Source organism: Sorex fumeus, unplaced genomic scaffold (genome assembly GCF_029834395.1).
Source record: "Sorex fumeus unplaced genomic scaffold, SorFum_2.1 ptg000072l, whole genome shotgun sequence".
Lineage (NCBI taxonomy): Eukaryota > Metazoa > Chordata > Mammalia > Eulipotyphla > Soricidae > Sorex > Sorex fumeus.
Genome location: NW_026606129.1, coordinates 21,440,008 through 21,462,178, shown reverse-complemented (window position 1 = coordinate 21,462,178; position 22,171 = coordinate 21,440,008). Strand labels below are relative to the sequence as shown.

Sequence of the window (22,171 nt, the reverse complement as noted above, 5' to 3'; positions counted from 1 at the left end):
CATCCTACTTCCATATAAAAGAATGTATCAGTATATCTTGTGTTAGTTTTTGTTGCTTAATTAAATGCAGGGAAATTCCTAACATGTTATGAGGTTAGCATCATAAAATCTTAGAATGCATAAAGTCTTGAAATACTTTGAAAACCACTGAAAGATTTGAATGCATGTAAAACAAATCATGTTACTATATTCTAAAAAATACATATGTACATTTGATTTCAATATTCTATTGTAAACTACTAAATTTGAGTCCTTAACTTCACATGAAAATACAATATTATGTTTTATATTATATTTATATTATATTAAATTTTGTGTTACTGCATTTTCAATGATGCATATTTTATTCATATGACTTAGTGTGATTAATTACTATCAATTTATTTCTTAATTAACATAGCAATGTCATAGGAATCTTCAGTTTTTGATAAATTGTCATCCTATTTACACATTAAAATGAATATCTGGTTCTTGTCAAATGAGTCTTTATTACAAAGACAGTAATGGAAATTTATGTGAGCCTTTGTGATTTTGGAATAGTCACCAAATACTAGCTGGTAACAGTTATGAATATTTATCAGCTGCTGTTATTAAAAAGTCCATTTTCCCCCTAGAGTTTTTGAATAAACAATTTCAAAATGTTACTCCATCTGTCAATGTTTTCTGAAAACAGTACAAACCTTCTTTTTTATCTTCAGGAGTAATTTTCACTTTTGTATCCGTTATGTCTTTGAATGAAGCCAGAAAAAGTACCACATCTCCTTTTTCATTCTTTATAGGAACAATATCTAGTAGGCACCAAAATGGAGATCCTGCAACAATAATAAAAGTACAAGTCAACTACTGCCTCATGTTTCCTTCAGTGAAAATTTTAATCTCTAGTGGTATAGCTAACAACATCCTTATTGTTTCCTAATAAACCCAACTCTCCACTCTCCAATCTCTTTAAAAATTCAGCTTTCAGTTTCAATAGATATCTAGCCTATAGACCTATATCTTTGTTCTCAAATAAAATGCAGGCACTATATATAAGCAGTTTTTTAAACATTTGAATGTCTGAGTTACTTTGTTTATGTCATCAAAATCGTACTTAAAAAATAAGATATTGATACAGAAGCATCCTCCTTTATAAGACAGTGCCCTTCCTACCCCTACTTCCAGTTGCTTATGAAATAAAATTTTACATTAACTTTGCCAGATATCTGTTTAGTCCATTTTTTTTCTTTTTTTTTAATATTTTTATTTATTTATTTATTGAATCACTGTGGGAAAGGTTACAAAGCTTTCAGGTTTATGTCTCAGTCATGCAAATATCAAACACATTTCCCTTTACCAATACTTATTTTTTACCATGAAGAACCCCAATAAAACCCCACCCCCCACCCCTCCCCGTCCCTGTGAGGCAGATGAATTCTAGTTAACACTCTATCTGCTTTGATTAGATTCATTGTTTCAATAAAAGATTCACCACTATTATTTAGAGTTTACCCCCCCCCCCCAAATCAGACATGCTGAAAAAGCATTGTGAAGTGATTTGCTTTCTACAGCTGGGTTCAAGAATTAAATGTTGGTTTTGGATTTCTGCTATTTTACCTATTGACCCTGGAAGTATTTCTACTGAAAGTCAGATAGTTAAGAAATTGGTTTCTGTGTTCTGGAGTCGTGGCCGTGCTGGAGAGCCGCTCGCGGGGGGCAACTGGTGGCCTCGGTAGGGCGTGAAGGGCGGAGCGAAACGCCCCCCTTGCCATGAGGTTTTAGTCGCCCCCACACTCCCGGCTCATACCTGCTGTCCACAAGGCTCCCATGTGGCCGCCATCTTTCTTTCCAAAGAGGAGAGGGCGAATGGGGCAATACCCTTTCCCCTCCGGCGGACTTGATGGGCTGGATCAACGCATAGTCCGTTCACGTTTCTGCTCCAAGCTGCTGGGTTCTGCATTAAGTCCTTGTGCTTCTGGGGCCATGGCCGTGCTGGAGAGCCGCTCGCGGGGGGCGACTGGTGCCCTCGGTAGGGCGTGAAGGACGGACCGGAACGCCCCCCGACCCATGAGGTTTTAGTCGCCCCCACTCCCCCGGCTCATACCTGCTGTCCACAAGGCTCCCATGTGGCCGCCATCATTCTTTCCAAAGGGAGGAGGGCGGAAGGGAGCAACACCCTTTCCCCTCTGGGCAGAAATGATTGCCTGGATTAACGCATAGTCCTTTCACTTTTCTGCTCCAAGCTGCTGGGTTCTGCATTAAGCCCTTGTGCTTCTGGGGCTGTGGCCGTGCTGGAGAGCCGCTCGTGGGGGCAACTGGTGGCCTCGGTAGGGCGTGAAGGGCGGACCGAAACGCCCCCCTTCCCATGAGGTTTTAGTCGCCCCCACACTCCTGGCTCATACCTGCTGTCCACAAGGCTCCCATGTGGCCGCCATCTTTCTTTCCAGAGAGGAGAGGGCGAATGGGGCAACACCCTTTCCCCTCCGGCAGACTTGATGGCCTGGATCAATGCATAGTCCGTTCACTTTTCTGCTCCAAGCTGCTGGGTTCTGCATTAAGTCCTTGTGCTTCTGGGGCCGTGGCTGTGCTGGAGAGCTGCTCGTGGGGGGCAACTGGTGACCTCGGTAGGGCGTGAAGGATGGACCGGAACGCCCCCTTTCCCATGAGGTCTTAGTCGCCCCCACACCCCCGGCTCATACCTGCTGTCCACAAGGCTCCCTTGTGGCCGCCATCTTTCTTTCCAGAGGGAGGAGGGCGGAAGGGAGCAACACCCTTTCCCCTCTGGGCAGAAATGATTGCCTGGATTAACGCATAGTCCTTTCACTTTTCTGCTCCAAGCTGCTGGGTTCTGCATTAAGCCCTTGTGCTTCTGGGGCTGTGGCCGTGCTGGAGAGCCGCTCGTGGGGGGCAACTGGTGACCTCGGTAGGGCGTGAAGGACGGACCGGAACGCCCCCCTTGCCATGAGGTTTTAGTCGCTCCCACACTCCTGGCTCATACCTGCTGTCCACAAGGCTCCCATGTGGCCGCCATCTTTCTTTCCAGAGAGGAGAGGGCGAATGGGGCAACACCCTTTCCCCTCCGGCAGACTTGATGGCCTGGATCAACGCATAGTCCGTTCACTTTTCTGCTCCAAGCTGCTGGGTTCTGCATTAAGTCCTTGTGCTTCTGGGGCCGTGGCTGTGCTGGAGAGCTGCTAGTGGGTGGCAACTGGTGACCTCGGTAGGGCGTGAAGGACGGACCGGAACGCCCCCCGACCCATGAGGTTTTAGTCGCCCCCACACCCCCGGCTCATACCTGCTGTCCACAAGGCTCCCATGTGGCCTCTATCTTTCTTTCCAGAGGGAGGAGGGCGGAAGGGAGCAACACCCTTTCCCCTCTGGGCAGAAATGATTGCCTGGATTAATGCATAGTCCTTTCACTTTTCTGCTCCAAGCTGCTGGGTTCTGCATTAAGCCCTTGTGCTTCTGGGGCTGTGGCCGTGCTGGAGAGCCGCTCGTGGGGGGCAACTGATGACCTCGGTAGGGCGTGAAGGACGGACCGGAACGCCCCCCTTCCCATGAGGTTTTAGTCGCCCCCACACTCCCGGCTCATACCTGCTGTCCACAAGGCTCCCATGTGGACGCCATCTTTCTTTCCAGAGGGAGGAGGGCGGAAGGGAGCAACACCCTTTCCCCTCTGGGCAGAAATGATTGCCTGGATTAACGCATAGTCCTTTCACTTTTCTGCTCCAAGCTGCTGGGTTCTGCATTAAGCCCTTGTGTTTCTGGGGCTGTGGCCGTGCTGGAGAGCCGCTCGTGGGGGGCAACTGGTGACCTCGGTAGGGCGTGAAGGACGGACCAGAACGCCCCCCTTCCCATGAGGTTTTAGTCGCCCCCACACCCCCGGCTCATACCTGCTGTCCACAAGGCTCCCATGCGGCCGCCATCCTTCTTTCCAGAGAAGAGAGGGCGAATGGGGCAACACCCTTTCCCCTCTGGGCAGAAATGATGGCCTGGGTTAACTCATCGTCCGTTCACTTTTCTGCTCTAAGCTGCTGGGTTCTGCATTTAAGTCCTTGTGTTTCTGGGGGTTAGGCCGTGCTCCAAACTTAACTCTGATTTTCAGGGAGAAAGATTGGGTCATTTACTTCTCATTGATCACTCTGTATATAGAGAGATGTCGCGCGGCCGCTAACGCGGCCGCGCGGTTTTGAAAAAAAGTCCTCGTTCCCGCATACTCGAGCTGTGTTTGTAGAGGCTTCTGGTCACCGGGGTTCCATCTGGGGGAGGCGGGATGCGGCACCTACTCCATCTGGAACTTGCCGGTGCTCTCGGCTCTTTTTGGAACCTGTTTTTTCTTTTTTTTTTTCCTCCGGGATCCCGCACCCTCCATGTGTTCCTTCTCTTATGCTGAAAGTTTCAAAGATCAGTCCATTTTTTAATTAAGTTTTTTTCTTTAAATCAAAAGGACTAAAATAGAAAATACTAAGTTTAAGGCAGGATTGCAGCTACCTAAACTCTAATTCATACATGCTGATTGCAAATTAACACACACACTAAAAACTGGTAGAATGACAACGTATTTACAAAACAACATTATAAAGCAAATAAGTGTTCTACAATAATTCACAACTGAATGGATAAATACCACAAGCCTAATGTTGAACAAAAGTAGTCAGTCACAAAAGATCAGAATTCAGGATGAACTCATTTACATTAAATCCAAAACCAGGAAAAAGTAATCAGGTTTATTATTACTTTGAGTAGACAACAAGTTAGGAGTTCTTTGACACTCATCAAGTTTGGTCTCATGACCTTCAAGTTGTTTATATAGTTGTTTATATATTCAGTTTGCAGAACTCATAAGATTCTCTAGGTATGTTATGTCGTGTATGTTTTATTTCAAGGACATAGCTTAAAATCAACAGTCGAGCTTAAGTTTACTTGTTTTGGAAAAAAAGAAATTACCTGAATACTAATACATAAGATAATGTCTAAGTCATATTTTTAATAGATTCTACACAAAAAATTCTACATGTTTTCAAATTAAACATCTAAGGAGTCGGCATCATAGTATAATGGGTAATGCACTTGCCTGGCATGCAGCTGACCCAAGTTTGATCCCCGGCATCACTAATGGTACTGAGAAATATCAGGAGTGATTTCTGAGCACTAGAGCCAGAGTTAACTCCCAAGCACTGCCAAGTGTGGCCCCCAAAGACAATACAATAAATCAAATTAAACATATTATAAATATAAAAACATTTCATGCACATTTCCTACCCCGAAACACTCCTGAAGATAAATATTTGAAAATAATGAGACAATGCTGATTAAAGGTAAACTATTAATCTACTCACAATTTTCCTTCATTTTTCTTTAGGGGGTAATAAAACTTCAATTAAGTAAATTTCCATCTTATTTGGAAGTGGATTTTAATGTATAAGAATAAAAAAACAGAATAAGAAATATCTTTGGTAGTTTGACTTATTCAGAATATACAAATATTCAGAATATACAAATATACAAATATACAAATATTCAGATCTATAGCGATAGCACAGCGGGTAGGGCGTCTGCCTTGCACGCAGCCAACATGGCCGACCCAAGTTCAATTCCTCCGCCCCTCTTGGAGAGCCCGGCAAGCTACCGAGAGTATTCGATATGCCAGACACAGTAACAACAAAGTCTCCAGTGGAGACGTTACTGGGCCCGCTCGAGCAAATCGATGATCAACGGGAGGGCCAGATCTATATTAGATCTCACAATTCTCAATAGAGCTGATGTACCCATCCAGCTTTGGAATCAATATTTCTTCAGAGCAGTATAGATAAAGCAGTTGAATTTTTTTTTTAATTTAGAAACACCTGGCATAAAAATAATATTTATTATAGCTCCCGTTTTGTTAGAAGTTTGACTAAATTCATCTTATGTTGATGTGATTCCACTATGCCAAGTACATATGTAATATATTTCTAATAAGCTCAAGGACTAATCTGCACTTTGATCTGCTTCAGAACTACAGTTTACTATTATTCACCTTCTTAAATGCCTATACAACAGCAATCCTATATCAATACTCCATCACCAGGCTTCAGGTGTTCCAGGACCTAAGCATATTTCCAATATTAGCCAGCCATGTGACCAGGGAGTCAATTCTCCCTGAAACTTGGTTCCATTGATCATGATATTCTAACATCCTTTACAGTGGGAGATAAAGTAACCCCAAAACACAAGACAATGAATCAACTCTGTTCTCCATGACTAATGGAGAAACCTCAGGGAAATAAAAGTCATATACCTGGCCAAATTTTGCTATCACCATCACTCCAGAACGACTCTTCAATATTTTTCTATAATCATCATTTAAAATTGGAGGCATCTTTTGTTAACATTATAAAAATATAATGAACCATCAATCTAGTCTGCTATCAATCAGATTCTAGAAAATTGTAGTGGTAAGGTCATGGACACTGGTATGAGTTATTTGGGGCTCACATTTAGAATTATTTGTTGGTAACTTACCTTGTAGGAACATGAGCCAAATAAGAGCAGAGGCTATTCATTTTCCTGAAATCCATGTTATTTATGCACTCAGACAAGCACCATTATTGTCTTTCACAGAACCTTTGCTCAGGTGCACCAATGAATTTGAGAAATAGGCAAAGGCACAAAAAGAGATTTTGGGCCAAGAAAACAGCTGCCAATATGACAATATTCTCTCATCAATCCTTGATATACAGCTGTCATGTAACATGTTCTAGGAGAGCTGAAGATCACGTTGAGATTTGTTTATCAAGTTTCAATAAGATGTGATTTCTAATATTTTATAAATTTGACAATGCATGAACTAGCTGGTATCAACGTGAATTGCTTATATGATGAAAAACTAAGTATTGGGAAAGAGTATAAAGAACAGGCAGGAGTGATAGCACAGTGGTAGGGCGTTTGCCTTGCACACAGCCCACATGGCCGACCCGAGTTCGATTCCTCTGCCCCTCTCGGAGAGCCCGGCAAGCTACCGAAAGTATCTCGCCCACACGGCAGAGTCTGGCAAGCTCCCCGTGATGTATTCGATATGCCAAACACAGTAACAACAAAATCTCCAATGGAGACGTTACTAGGTCCTCTCGAGCAAATCAATGAACAACGGGAGGGCCTTTACCTTTACCTTTACTCTCTCCATCCTTATTCCCATCTTCCTTCCTTCCTTCCTTCCTTCCTTCCTTCCTTCCTTCCTCCCTCCATCCCTACCTTCTTTCCTCCCTCCCTTCCTTCCTCCCTCTATTCCTACCTTCTTTCCCACCTCCTTCCTTCCTCCCTCCATTCCTTCCTCCCTTCCACACTTATGTTTTTCCTTCTTTCCATCCTCCATTTCACCTCTCTCCCACATTCCTTCTTCCCTTATTTCCTCCCTTCTTCCCTTCCTCCCTCCCTCTCACACTACTTCTTCCCTTCCTTTTTTCCTTCCATCTTTCCACCTTTCTTACTTCCTTCTTTCTTCCCTTCCTCCTTCCAAACTTCCCACCTTCTTCCCATCCTTTCTCCCTCCTTCTCTCCCTTCCTTCCTTCCTTCAATCAAGACTTTGGATTTGTCTACACCAATACATTACAAATGTGGCATCGGGTATCTCAAAAGTTAAAAAAGCAAAGCATCTTAGCTTGCCTCTCCCAGAGAGGGCAAAAAGATGCTAAAAACTTACAAATGGTACTAAGAAAAACTTTTTTCATTTAATTTATTCTCTTATACGTTCCTTTTCTGCTTTCTTGAAACTGTTTGCCATACCTCTCTCCTGGCTTCTTGCCAAAACCTTCAGTCTGTATGATTGATAATTTTAGGCTATTTCCAGGATGTATTTCATTCTTTTACCCAAGAACACAATGATCATCATACCACCTGTTTCAGCCAACAGCAGATCAGAACTGGCACAATAAATCTCTTTTAGCGTTAAAGGTGAGGGACAGCAAAAGCTTTAGCTTCAAATAAAAGGAAGTGAAGGAGTCTTAAAAGCAGTATGAGAGGGCAAAAATCATGTTGATTTTAACTCCTGTATATAGCAATAGTAATTACCATGTGGGTTGGTCGTGCTAAAAGAGATGAGACTCTGCCAGGATTTAAGTTAATAATACCTTTAATTTCCATGGATAAATACAATTCATTGAAAGAAATGTGGTTTACATACCCTATATGGTAAAATGTATTTTTAGAATTGCATGAATAATTATACAGAGCTAAAGTCTGGTAGAGTGTTCTACATCTCCATTTTGGTATATTCTTTATCTTCCTTTAGGAAACAAAGGTAAAAGAGAATGACTTGCTGATGCACAAAATTATAACAATATTTATATGTTTTTCATGTATCTTCAAAGATTATATGTGAAAATAAGAACAGCCAATGATAAGGCTTATGGTAGGCACTGGAATTTTAGTGGTGAGTGCAAAAAGTTTTATACACATATATAGGTGTGAAATCAACCTCCTTAAGTTCCATAATATTGTAAATCAATGAAATACTAATGTAGGAAAAGTACACAAAGGAAAGAACTGATTTGTGAGTTGGATCTTCTATTTAATAATTTTCTTACTTTCTCCTTTAGTAATGAGGAAGAAATTATTTTTCTCAATGAAATAGGCTAATTAAAAATAATATGTACATGTTTTTTATGTTCTCATGATTCTCATGTTACTCTTCTTACTCAAATAGGACTTTGAGTAGACTTTTCTATGTAAGTCTGACTGCAATATTATAATAGTCTTGAGTACTGTGTTGGTATTATGTGGCTTAAATATTTTGTGGTGCTTCCTGTATTCCACAATAAACATAAGTCTAGTTTCCTACAACCATTGTCTCAGAACAACTAGGTGATGTGGTGACATAACTTTCAGAAGTAATTTCAAGGAACATGTATCAGGGTGGCATGACAAAAGGGTTACAAGTGAGGAGACAAGGTTACTTATAATGGTAGCTGTGTAATGGGACACTTAAATCTACAGCAGAAAGGACTGGACAGGACAGGACAGCAATACAATCCCAAAAGCTCTAATATTCTTTCACCTTTATTTATCACATTCGCAACTGCTTTACTCTGGCCTTATTATCTCTTAATTGATTTCTCGCAATTGTTCTTCTTGCCTCTCTTCTTCTCATGATGTCTACAGTACTCAGCAAAACATAGAGTCCTGGTTAACAACAACCAGTGGCATTTCACTGTTTGCTCAGAACACTAATATAATGTTTCCTCAACAACATGGAAGGTCTGTTTCTCAGGGTATAGAAAGAAAAGGAGGAAAGGGATGGGTAAGTGAACAATAGAGCATTACTTTTTTTTAAATTTAAATCCAAAATTTTTTAAAATATTTTTTCCTTAAATTTTTATTAATGAAACACCATAAGGTACAGTTGTAGACTTACAGATTTTTGTGCTTGGGTTTCAGTTATACAATGATATAATACCCATCCCTCCACCAGTGCCCATTTCCCACCACCACCAGTCCCAGTATCCCTCCCACCCCCCACCCCCCACCCATCCTACCCTACCTCTGTGGCAGGGCATTCCCTTTTGTTATCTCTCTCCTTTTGAGTGCTGTGGTTTGCAAAAGAGACACTGAGTAGCAATCTTGTTCGGACTATAGTCTACTCTCATCACGCATTTCCCATCCTGAGAGGAACCTCCCAACACCCTTTATTTGGTGCTCCCTTCTCTATCTGAGCTGCCTTTTCCCCTAGCATGTGCAGCTGTCCTCAAAGCCATGGAGTAATCCTCCTGGTACTTATCTCGGCTATTCTTGGGTGTTAGTCTCCTATTTTGTTACTCTATGTTCCCCAGATGTATGCAATCTTTAATAGAGCATTACTTAACCTGGTGTCACATGTCTCTCTGTGGTGACCCAAGATATTCCAAGGGGACCACAGGTTAAAAACCATGCAAATGGGAGATGATGGCATGAGGCTATGGGGTCAACCACTAGGACCTGGGTTTGCAGAAAGGAAACAAAGCAAAAAGCGGGTCACATTAGGAAAGACTGAGAAATACCAAACTAAAGTAAGGTTCCGGTGTAAAAGAAGGAGCTCTCTTCTGAAGTCCCCAGAGCTGCCAAGCATGAGAGACAGGTTTGTGGAGCAGCAGTTTCCTCACTTCTCACTGCCTGTGCTATAAAGAGGGCTTGAAACAATATTCTGTGGTGAAATATCAAGTAAAGACGATATCGGCAGAGTCTCCTGCCCCCGCACCGGACTGTCTTTATCAGGGCCCCCTTGGAGGGGGTTGGGTTGAATTTCTCTCCCCACCCCAAACAGAACCCCAGCAGCCGAAAATCTCCAGAACCCAAGCCACAGCCATGCTCAAGGTTACTCTGCACACGCTTGAATGAGCCTCACACATGAAGGAACCATCAGAGGAATCCAGGTATATGGGGCCTGGGGCTGAGATCTCCAAGCCTGCTCGGATTGGGACTGGGCTTCCTCCACCCAGATCCCCCGTTTTCCAGTAGCTTGGCAGTCACACCCACAAACTGCCCCCGGCGCCATGTAATCTCATCAACAGCCAAGATCCAGAGACTATAAAATAAAGCTCCCAGAAGAGAGTGATGCAATATCTCCTGGAGCGTGCAACCTCATACTCTAGCCCACTGATGTACCTAAAGCAGCACACATGTATTTGGTTTTAACATACTTGCTTGTTTTCTCTTATATATGGGCTTAAAGGGCCCCAGAATGAAATCAACAACCTTCACACACTTCCCTCTTATTGTGGTTGGAAGATGTTTGCTGGTTGGGTAGGTGTTTGAATATTATCTGTAATGGACTATTGTGAATTGTATCACTGTATCACTTTCATCTCATTTTTTGTCTATATACTCAACGGGTGCCAGTAACGTCTCTATTCCTCCCAGCCCTGAGATTTTAGCAGCCTCTTCTTACTCATCTTTTTCCAACAATTGGAGGCTCTTTCAGAGTCAGGGGAATGAAACCTGTTGTAGCTACTGGTTTTGGCATATTGAATGTGCCACGGGGAGCTTTCCAGGCTCTGCCCGTGTAGGCAGGATACTCAGTAGCTTGCCGGGCTCTCCGAGAGGCATATATTTATATATTTCTCTATTTTTGTTTTTTTGTCTACTGTCTGAACCCCATCAAATATGGTGTGGTAATTATGTAAAATGGGTAGGAAGTGTCTTATAATGTGTTGAGCAGTCGCTTTGTGGCCACGTGGTCTGGAAAGCAGCCTGGAGTATGGTGGTGGTTGGGTAGTGGAGGTCGGCTGCTGTGGCTGGGTTCCTTGGGGTGGGGAGGGCTCTCGAGTGAAAACAGCCTGGCGTAGAGTCCACTGAACTACTTTATGAAAATAAAATGTACAAAAATTGCAAAAAAATAAAAAAGACTTCATATCTCCAGTAGGAAAGACCTCTTTCGAAAACTATCCCTCTATAGTTTAAGTTTTTGGTCATTATGTATTGAATTTGGCTTTGGTGGACATCGTCCCCAACAAATGTTCCAAGATATCAGTGAACAAAAGGAAAGGGCACTGGGGCCCAGAGAGTACAGATGGCGGTAAGGACAGAGAGATCTAGAGAGAGAGAGAGAGAGGGAGAGAGAGAGAGAGAGAGAGAGAGAGATTTAACACCAGCTGGAGACCTCACTGGGCTTGACAGTGGCTGGAAACACCTTTTTATTTTGATGCTTAATATTAAAAAATATATATGAAAGGAGGATTAAATTTGTTATATGTGGAAAAAAGAGGCCAGGAAAAAATGCAGAATATCAACAGTGGTTGATTTGAAGATTTTTCTTTTCTTTCCAGGAGCATTTATTTTCAATTATCTTAGAAAAGACATAAAGAAAATATTAGGATTTGGGCAATTCTAGAAATTTTGAGTAAAACATATAAGAATTTTAGGATTAATGAAAATGAAGAGATAATTCTGGGTAGAAAACTTCTTAAATATTCCTAGTGGCTTAAATTTTAACAGATATTCCCATTCAAATATTGAGAAAACTTTATTCAAGTTAGAACATGAGAGAATAAAAACAGAAAAGAAATTAAAGTGATGCTTAACTGAATTGAATGTGCCAAGTTTTTTTTTCTTTCTCCATTTTTTTCAGTTTCCCTTATTCTAACATGAATATCCTCTCACAGATAAATGTATAAATACTCTGAGAAATTTCTACTAGGAAGAAAAGATACTTGAGAACTTGAAATCCAAAAAAACCCCCAAAAATCCACAAGATGTGCTTTACACAATAGTTCCAACATCCTTACCCAAACAAATCATTTATTGGGTTATTGATAAGCAGGTCTATTAGTTGCTTTAAGAAAACCAAACTGTTTCCACTGATAAACAGAAATGATTCTTACCCACAATTAAAAGGACTTCTTATATGTAGATAATTATTTTTAAATTGCTTATTTATTGAGGTTCTGTGGGCTAAAAATACTAATAAAATAATAGTGATTTCTCAAGCACATATTCTAATATCATACCCATCATCTATGTACTTATATGATTTTTAGATTCTTGTTTTATGAGTAAAAAAGTGAAGTGAAGCCTTGATAATAAAAACTTTTTCTTTCTCAATCAAGAATAAAAGTACAACCTCTATTTGAACAAGATTTAACTCTCTTAGCTTCAGATTAGAATATATTCTTGATTAAAATATTTGTGCCGATCATGTTTAAATTTGCTTGAGCATTCAATGAGATGAGATGCAAAAGTCAATTGTGTTGCTTTCAATTTTCCTTTTGAGACAAAGAGAATGTATATGCTGCATGATTTCTCTAAATGCAGTTACCCATTTTATATTATAGATACCTATAAATGTATGCAGAACCATTTTCTGAGCTCATTCATAAGTCTACACCAGTCCCCTTTTCTCTAGTTTTTTTTTTGTTTTTCTTTCCCAGAAGGATTCTGAAATGACAGTGCCTGTACCACAGTATCTTTAGATAGGCAACATAGCAACATCACCTGTACTAACAAAGAGAACTGAGCCCAATCAGAGTCTGTGCACAACTCACTCTCTTGAGTAGAAGTGGTAAGATGTGATGCACAATTATTAGTGAGCAGAAAAATGTCTGCTTCAATGGATTTTTTTGTTTCATGATTGCTACTTTAAGCCACTTCTTCTGAAGAATAAAACTCTGAAACAAACCTCCTTAAGGCTTGCTTTAAAAAAAAAAGGAATTTAAGATTTCTCCTAATGTGTAATTGTTCATAGAAAAGAACTTGAAATGAGAACTCAGAGAACAAGAGTTAACCCTCTCTAACTGGACAAGGCTTTAGTTGGAAATATATATGGTCTTTGAAGGGTTACAGGAATAATTACTGGTACCAATGGATACAATGACAACATACTTGGTGTGGTTATCTGGGTCTGTAACTCTGTAAACACTTACTGGAGGACCAAAAGAATCTATTTGGATATTCAATTGCAAGCAATTAGACATGAAAGCATACATTTATTAAATATATATTTTAATTGTATGCTATGGCAGAATTTAATAAATGGACAAATCAATGAATATAAATGATGTCTGTCCTAGAAGAATTCACACTCAACTTTGGAGATTAAAAACAATAAATTACAATAACTGCATAGTTTTTTTATTAGAAGAAAGTTTCAAGAACCATAAGAAAAAGAAAAGGGTATAAACTGTTGTATGACATTCCTAAGAGAATCTTCATGAATATGCCATTTAATACTGTTCATGAATATTAGTGAGCTATTTGTGCTATCCAGTCATCTGAGAAGTAAATGATGAGAAGACCTCAATGCAGGTATGAGATTAAGCAGAGATGGAAGAAAAATTGGAACACTGGGTTAGACTAAGTGAAATTCCAGGGAAAGTTCATCAAGGACATCATCGAGTTATCTACTTAAATCAGCCATTAGGGCAGTTTGGCACTCCCAGAAACAGAACTATCATTGGCCAACAAATGCAGCCCATGGAAAGTTTGTGCCAACATAGTTATTTGTTCAGAGCAGAGCAGTTGCAGGTCATGAACCAATTACTCTTCTATAATGAGAGATATGAGAGTCACATTTTCATGGTTGCCAAAATTAGTATAGTAAGTTTTTCATATCTTAGGCAGAATAGCATCAATACCCCTTCCTTTAGTCACTGCACCCCTATTTTCTATTAAGAACTAGACTCCTCTCTACATGCATTCTTGGTAAACTTGGTCCTTTGACTAATTCCCAGTAACCATTCATTCTCATTTCATAACTTTAATCTTGACTAAAGAGACCTAAAATGAAAAATCGAAGAAGTAGAGATGTAGCAAGAAAGTCAGAAAAGGGGCGACAGTGATATTATAGTGGGTAGGGTGCTTGATTTGCATACTTAAGACCTAGGTTTGATTCCACACAGTCCCCTAAACCTTGCCAGTAGTGATCATAGAATCAGGAGTCAGCACTGAGCACCACCAGGTGTGCCCCCTTCCCCCTCCCAAAAAAGTAGAAATGAAAAGAAAGAAATAGAGCCAGGATAATCTTTTCAGTTATTCTTGTTACTTCTTCCTATTTTCAAGGCCTGGCTGCTTATTAACTTCTTTGGTCCTATATCACTTAATCACTTAATCACTTAATCCCCGTTATTCATCGATTTATTCGAGCGGGTGCCAGTAACATCTCCATTCATCCCGGTTGCGTGCTAGCGTAGCCCAATGGTATCTGTTCGTTTTAGGAACATGTAGAGCCTCAAACCGATCATTTAGGGTCTTGACGAAGAAGTCTGACCATCTTATAGGTGGGCGTCCACGTGATCTTTTGATGTCTCGTGGAATCCAATCAGTAATGGCTCTAGTCCAGCGGTTGTCTGTAAACCTCATTACGTGTCCAGCCCATCTGATTTTTGATGTCTTGGCAAATGAGACAGCGTCCCTGATTCTTGAGCGTTGACGAAGATCAGAACTCCGGATTCTATCTCTCATTTGAGTGAATCATGATATTCCAAGCATAGTTCTTTCGATTCCTCTTTGAGAGACCCGAATAGCGTTCTCATCCTGTTTTCGTAGGGTCCAGGTCTCTGAGGCATATGTTAATGCAGGAAGAATAGTGGAATCAAAGAGATGTGCTCGTAGCTGGAGGTTCTTTGTCCTTTTAGTTATTTCTTCAATGCTCTTGAAGGCATTCCAAGCCACTCTCTTCCTCCTGCGCAACTCAGGTGCCAGGTCATTCATCATGTTGATTTCTCGACCTAGGTATATATAACTGTTGCATTCGGAGATGGTGGTTCCGTTGAGAGCGAATGGAGCATCAGGAACAAGGCTGTTTCTCATAAACATTGTCTTCGTAAGATTCAGCTGTAGTCCTACCTTTCCACACTCATGGTCAAAGTCCGCCAGCATTTGTGCCGCTTGGCTGATGTTTGGTGTTATTAGAACGATGTCATCAGCAAAGCGGAGGTGGTGTAGTTGCCGACCATCTATCTTCACTCCCATGTTTTCCCATTCTAGTCGTCGCATGATGTTCTCGAGGGTGGCACTGAAGAGTTTTGGTGAAATGGTATCACCCTGCCGAACCCCTCTCTTGATATGGATGATTACTTCTTTGTAGAATGGTGAGATCTTGGTAGTGAATCCGCAATAGAGCTCACGAAGGATCCTGATGTATTGAGTTTGTACGCCCTGATTGGCTAGGGCTTCCATGACCGCTTCCGTCTCAACAGAATCAAAGGCCTTCTTTAAATCAATGAACGTTAGACAGAGCGGCATATTGAACTCCCGAGATACCTCAATGAGCTTGGTTATTGTATGGATATGGTCAATGGTACTGAATCCTTTTCGGAATCCAGCTTGTTCACATGGTTGTCCTTCATCTAGTGTTCTGCTAATCCTATTCAGGATGACTCGAGTGAATAGTTTGTAGATGACAGACAATAGGCAGATTGGGCGAGAGTTGCCAATATCGTGGATGTCTCCTTTCTTGTATAGTAGTACAGTCTTGCTGGTTTTCCATTGGGATGGAACCTTGCATTCAGACAGGTAGCGTGTGAAGAGTCGAGCCAATGTATTGATGAGTACTGATGGTAAGTTCTTCAGGTGTTCAGGTCTGATCTTGTCTGGGCCAGGTGCTTTTTGTTTCTTTACCGACGAGATGGCATGTTGGATTTCGGAAGGGAGAACATTGGGAACGACATATCCATCATGTGGTATGTGGTATGTGGTATGTGGGCAAGTGGATGTGGCTATTAAAGAGATCTGAGTAGAAGTCATGAATAATCTTCTCCATTGCCCTTCTGGAAGATGTGATAGATCCATCATGATGTCGGAGGGCAGTCATCTTGGTTTTGTAGTTGGTGAAGGACAGGCGGGCATTACGAATGTTTTTCCCAGCTTCTGCTGCATCTACCAGTACTGCTGCTCTCCTGTTTTTGAGGTCATCCTTGATGGCTTTTCTGCACTGTTTTGCCAGTTCGGACGTTTGCTTGTGGTTGCCTGAGGCACGTGCCAAGCCACGTTGGCGAATAAGTTCAAGAGTGTTCGAAGAAAGACGGTTTTTTGTGGTTATCTCTCTCTTGGCATTCCTTGCACAATCATGGAGGTGCTGAATCATTCGATCGTATTCCTCATCAATGTTGTCAATGACGGCATCTTCCCATGTTGCCGCAACAGAGCCAAAGAGTTCCCAGTTGGTGGTTGTTCTGGGAGTCCTCTTCTTAAACCTTGCATTCTTTTCTCCTCGTTCTTGGTCCTATATACTGAAATATTTTGCACGAATTATTGTTTTTGCTTAAGATAATCAAAATGGTACAGGAACATTCTAACTGAAGTGGTGGAGCATGAATAAGCCTCAAGTTTGATCCTTTATAGCTCGTGTCTGGTCTTCCAAGCTCCCTAAGTGTAGTCCTCAGAATGCCAACGAATTTTTACAAGTTGCCAATACTTAAGAAAAAAGTTTACCAGAATCAAACTTATGAAAAAACATGAATTATAAAATAATGCCTTTAGAAAAGAAAATTCAAGATGTGGGGCTGGAGCAACAGCATAGCAGGTAGGGCATTTGCTTTGCATGCGGCCGACCTGGGTTCGATTACCAGCATCATAGGATTCCCCGTGCACCACCAGGAGTAATTCCTGAGTGCATTAGCCAGGAGTAACCTCTGTGCATCACTGGGTGTGACCCAAAAAGAAAAAAGAAAAAAATTCAAGATGTAATAGAAAGAATAAAGGCCTTAGATTCTAATACATGTGGTCCAGACTTAAATTCTTCATTTGCTCAATATTATCAGAATTAAGTTGCACACTTGTCTGTATCACATCTGAAAACTGAGTATATGATACCTCTTATTTTTTCAATTAAGAAAACATTATTCTGGAAACCAGAGTACACATTCTCTTGAGCATCCTATATAATACTGAGTTGAAGCATATAGTTATTTCATATCGTTGGGGTGAGAAAACATCAAGATGAGATAGAAGTCTGTGTTACAGAGATAAAATTCCTAAGTTTATAGGTAAGTAATATGACCAAGATTGAAAGGTCTTTTTTCATAGGAGTTGTGACTAGAACACTAAAGTTATGTGACTCACATAGTTTAATGAGTTCTCTGCTAAATTTCCAGGGACTGGAGGTAGAAGAGTGGGTAATACATGCCTTGCACATACCCAACCTGGGTTCAATCCCTGGTGTCCCATATTACTCCTGGCACCCCCGAACAATGCCAGGAGTAATTCTTAACTGCAGAGCCAGGAATAACCACTGAGCATCACAGGATGTTATCAAAAAACTAAAAACAATTATGCAAAAAGATTGCTTTATTAGGGGCCAAAGAGATAGTGCAGTGCAGGTGCTGGTCTTGCATGCAACTAACGTAGGTTTCATCCTCATTATCACACTTAGTCCCCTGACCAGGAGTGACCCTGAACACAGAGTGAGGAATAAGCCCTATGAACTGCCAAATGCAACCCCAAAACAAACCAAAAAATTACATGATTAATGAATAATCTAGCTGTGATATCCTTTCTAAGGGCAATGATAATCCTAGGGAAAATTAATGCTAGTGCATATTACTGATACTTGTTATACAATAGTAAACAGTAATCTTTCTTTCTTTCTTTCTTTCTTTCTTTCTTTCTTTCTTTCTTTCTTTCTTTCTCCTTCCTTCCTTCCTTCCTTCCTTCCTTCCTTCCTTCCTTCCTTCCTTCCTTCCTTCTTTTTCGGCCACACCAGGCAATAATCAAGTTATATTCTTGGTCTACATTCAGGAGTCTTTCCTGGTATGGCTAGGGGGACCATAGATGTTGCAGGGATTTGAACCTGGTTCAGCTGCATGGAAGACATGATAGGGAAAATTAATGCTAGTGTATATTACTGATACTTGTTGTAGAACAAGCCAACTCCCACAGCAAATTTAGCATCAATTAAGTCCTTTCAATGAAATGAGATTTCAAATTAGAATTTGTGTTTAAAATATTAAGATGAAAAAAATAAAAATGTGTTTTATTGGACAAAGCAGAAATATTGAGGTAAAATTTGGAAACATGAGAACAAGTCACCGAAGAAATCATTAAGGATCTCCAGACAATTCTTCAGTACTTAAATATAACATTGCAGTTTTAGGTGTCAATTTAGCACTTTCTAAGAGTATGCAGACAACAAACATACTGAAAATTTCTTCCATTGTGCCAACTCCACTCAGGATCCTTGTACCAGCTTGCCTTGGGAAATATCGAAGGAGATACTTTCTAAACTTGCTGCTTCTCCTCTAAAATACAACTGATACCTCACCAGAATTTGAAGCCATGGCCCTGTGCCAGATAAGCATGACTTTACCCACTATGCTGAGGTACTAGCACTATCATGATTGTTTCAAGTAAATGCTATTTTATAAATACTCAACAAAAATATGAATAACATTTTCTCACTTGCTTCTATATGATTAGTAATTTTCCTCCAAAAATCAAAAAGTGCATTCTGTATCTATACATATATTAAATAATAATTACTCAGAAATCTTCCAAGGTCTGAGGGCTACAATTTGATATTTAACCTCCCAGCTTTGGCATTCATCTTCAGATATCCACAAACATTTCCTTTCTTTATTTTTTTGTTCATTCTTTTCCTTCCTTCCTTCCTTCCTTCCTTCCTTCCTTCCTTCCTTCCTTCCTTCTTCCCTCCCTCCCTCCCTCCCTCCCTCCCTCTCTCCCTCCCTCCCTCCTTCCCTCCCTCCTTCTCTCTCTTTCTTTCTTTCTTTCTTTCTTTCTTTCTTTCTTTCTTTCTTTCTTTCTTTTTCGACAACACCAGGCAATATTCAAGTTATACTCTTGGCTCTACATTCAGAAATCTCTCCTGGTATGGCTTGGGGGACCATAGATGTTGCAGGGAATTGAACCTGGTTCAGCTGCATGGAAGGCAAGCTCCTTATTTGCTATAGTATTGCAGCCTTGCACACATTTTCTTGAAATGACTAGAGTAACTAGTTTTAGCTTTCCATTTCCTATAATCTCTCTCTGCTACTCAACTATACTATTATAAGACTTTAAAAGAAAGGCCGAAGATATAGTACACCAAGTAGGGTAATTGCTTTGTATGTTACAGGGGCTGATTTAAGTTCTTGACACCCCAAATAATCCCCTGAGCTCTACCTGGAGTAATACCTGAATGCAGAACCAGAAATCAGCCCTGGGCATCACAATGCTTGTCTCAAAAATTAAAAGAAAGAAAAAAGTGTTGTTTTTTTTTTTCACAAAAATAAAGCTTCTCCCTAAGATGGTCTATAGTTCATACTCTACTATCTCCTGATGAAAACTAGGGGCCAGAGAGGTAGTATAGGGGGCAGGGTGTTTGCCTGACCCATTAAGTAAAATAAAACCTACTTACTACATTCTCTTGCAAATTACTGCACACTAGAGTGAATTCTTCATTCTTTGGGAGTTTTGACTAGATTCTCTCTACCAGAGAATCTAAGGAGCACCATTAAGTGTTCAGGGAGATGATTTAGTGGTCATATCAAGTATGTGCTGAAACCTAAATTCAAATGTCAACACCACAAGACTTCCCCCAAGCAGACCCTGCACTAGGATCTGGAGAAGCCCAGAGTATGGACAAGGTGGCTTGGAGTGATCTCTGGGTACCCTGGGCACTGTTTAGGAGTCCAACCCTGCCCGCTTCTCCCCTACCCCCAATGCCAACAAAAGCACTGCTGTTTAGTTCAAAAACTAAATAGTCTTTTGTTAAACAATATGGACTATGATTATCAGAGAAGTGCATTCTAGAAGATTATCCAAACAACTTTATTTTCCTGAATAGGAGATCGTAATTTTCTTCCTCTTTGTGATTACAAGAATATACCTAACTTTCAGCAAAATAGGCTTAACATCAATGAACCAGACAGTTCGCAGACAAGCTTTCCTTATTCAATGAACAGAAACTGCTTGGAGATCAGTAACTCTTCAAAATGTTCTGCACTCTGCCCGAAGAGACCCAGTTCCGGCAGCCAAAAACCTCCACAACCCAACCGCTGCCACGCTCAAGGCCGATCCCCAAGCGATCAGGTGGAGCCTCACATATGAGTAAACATATGGACCACGCGGTCAATTTTGCGGCCGTGCAACACATCATAAAACACTCCCTACCCGTTTTCCATAATGACCACACCACAATTGATGGGGTTCAGATAGTAGGAAACAAATCATAGAGGGTAATATATATATATGCATATATACATATTTTCAGATATATATACCAAAGCTCACATCACCCAAACGTTAACAACATGTTAGTGATATCCTATAGAATGTTTAATGGCTTCTGCCAAAATAGAACAATCTTCACACTATATCCTAATGAACTCTTTTATGTAAACATGTTCAGTGGTTCTTTATAACAGACAATACAAAATATATTTTTTGGTTATGTTTTGAGTCAGAGATTGGGGTTTGGGAAGGAAACATTCTGAATTTGGTGGTGGGAAGGTGTAGTGGTGGTGGAATTAGTGTTTGAATATTGAATGTAATCAAACACTATGAACTAACTTATAAAATTAAAAAATTTAAAAAAAAGTAATGTGGAGTTCATGCCCAATTCAATCAGCTCAATCAATGACTGAATAAATAGTGGGAGCTCCTACATTATAAAAAAAATCTTAATCTCTCACCTGAATGATAGCCGCAAATTAAAGACCCACATTTTAAAAAAAATGTTCTGCAATGTAACAGAAAGCAAATTGTATGCAGATCAGGAAGTCAAAGGAGTGAAGTGGAGACTGTGGTCAGAGTGTACAAAGTTAAGCCAAAGAAAGTAGAAGCTGAAGAAAAAATATGAAAACCAACTAGGTTATCTCTTTTGTGCATAACAAGTAGATTTCTATAATATTAGAGATATTAAACACAATGAAATAAACTTAAGTGAAGGAAATCTTTGCATAACCTCAAAACACATTCTGAATTTAATATTTTTTCTTTTAAGAGTTTTTTTTCTTAGTGGCATTGTTAGTAAGATTTCTTTTGCTAGTTCACTCCTACTATATTTCTGAAAGAGTGTTTCTCTTTTTAAATGGTAGAACATGATGCTTCAAAAATTAATTTAGGGGTCAAAAAATGAAGAATCCTGGGGAGCTAAAAACTTCAAGAAAAGGCATTCTCTTTATCCTAGAATCAGCCCTCCATTTACAGATTAGTTATTCTGACAATTTGTAGAGATGTTAAAATGATGCTTCTTGGATCTTACCAGTAAGGGTAAGTAGTTAAAAACTAAATCACAAATTATATGGAATAACTGGACAAGGAAATGTGGTGGGGGGGGGGGGGGGCGCTAGATCACCTTTGACACTTCAGTGTAGGGAGAAGTACAGAGAAGTAAAGAAATAAAAGGAGGGGAGAAGAAAATGTCAAGAAAGGGAAGTAATGGGGGAACAGGGGTCAAGTTTTCATTTCTATCAGTGGTGTGGGAGAGTGGCATAGTTAGACATCAAAAATACAGGCTCAACAGCACTGAAAATATGAGATCTAAGCTGCAACCACTGAACTCTGTAAAATACCTTACAAGGTGGCAGCTGGGGTGGGGTGGGGTGGGGTGTTTGGCAGGGGTGAGGGGTGTCATGTGGAATATGGAAGGGAGTTGACACTTGTGGTAGGATTGGTGTTGAAATATTGAGTGCCTAAAATTCAACTATCAATAACTTTATAAACCAGAGTTCTTTAATTAAATACAATTTTCTTTTATTTTTTTTTTTAAAAAGGGAAAAGAAACCACCAAACCACAATAAACAAAGTCTA

At 40.4% G+C, this 22,171-nt stretch overlaps 1 protein-coding gene across 1 annotated transcript in view; it reads right to left on the bottom strand.

Moving 5' to 3' along the window:
* Positions 1-22,171, bottom strand: part of KCNH8 (potassium voltage-gated channel subfamily H member 8) — a 388,965-nt gene that overhangs the window by 221,826 nt on the left and 144,968 nt on the right. Inside the window, exon 3 of the mRNA XM_056129473.1 lies at positions 681-812. Coding sequence (XP_055985448.1) covers positions 681-812 — 132 coding nt within the window. The remainder of the gene's footprint in view (positions 1-680; positions 813-22,171) is intronic.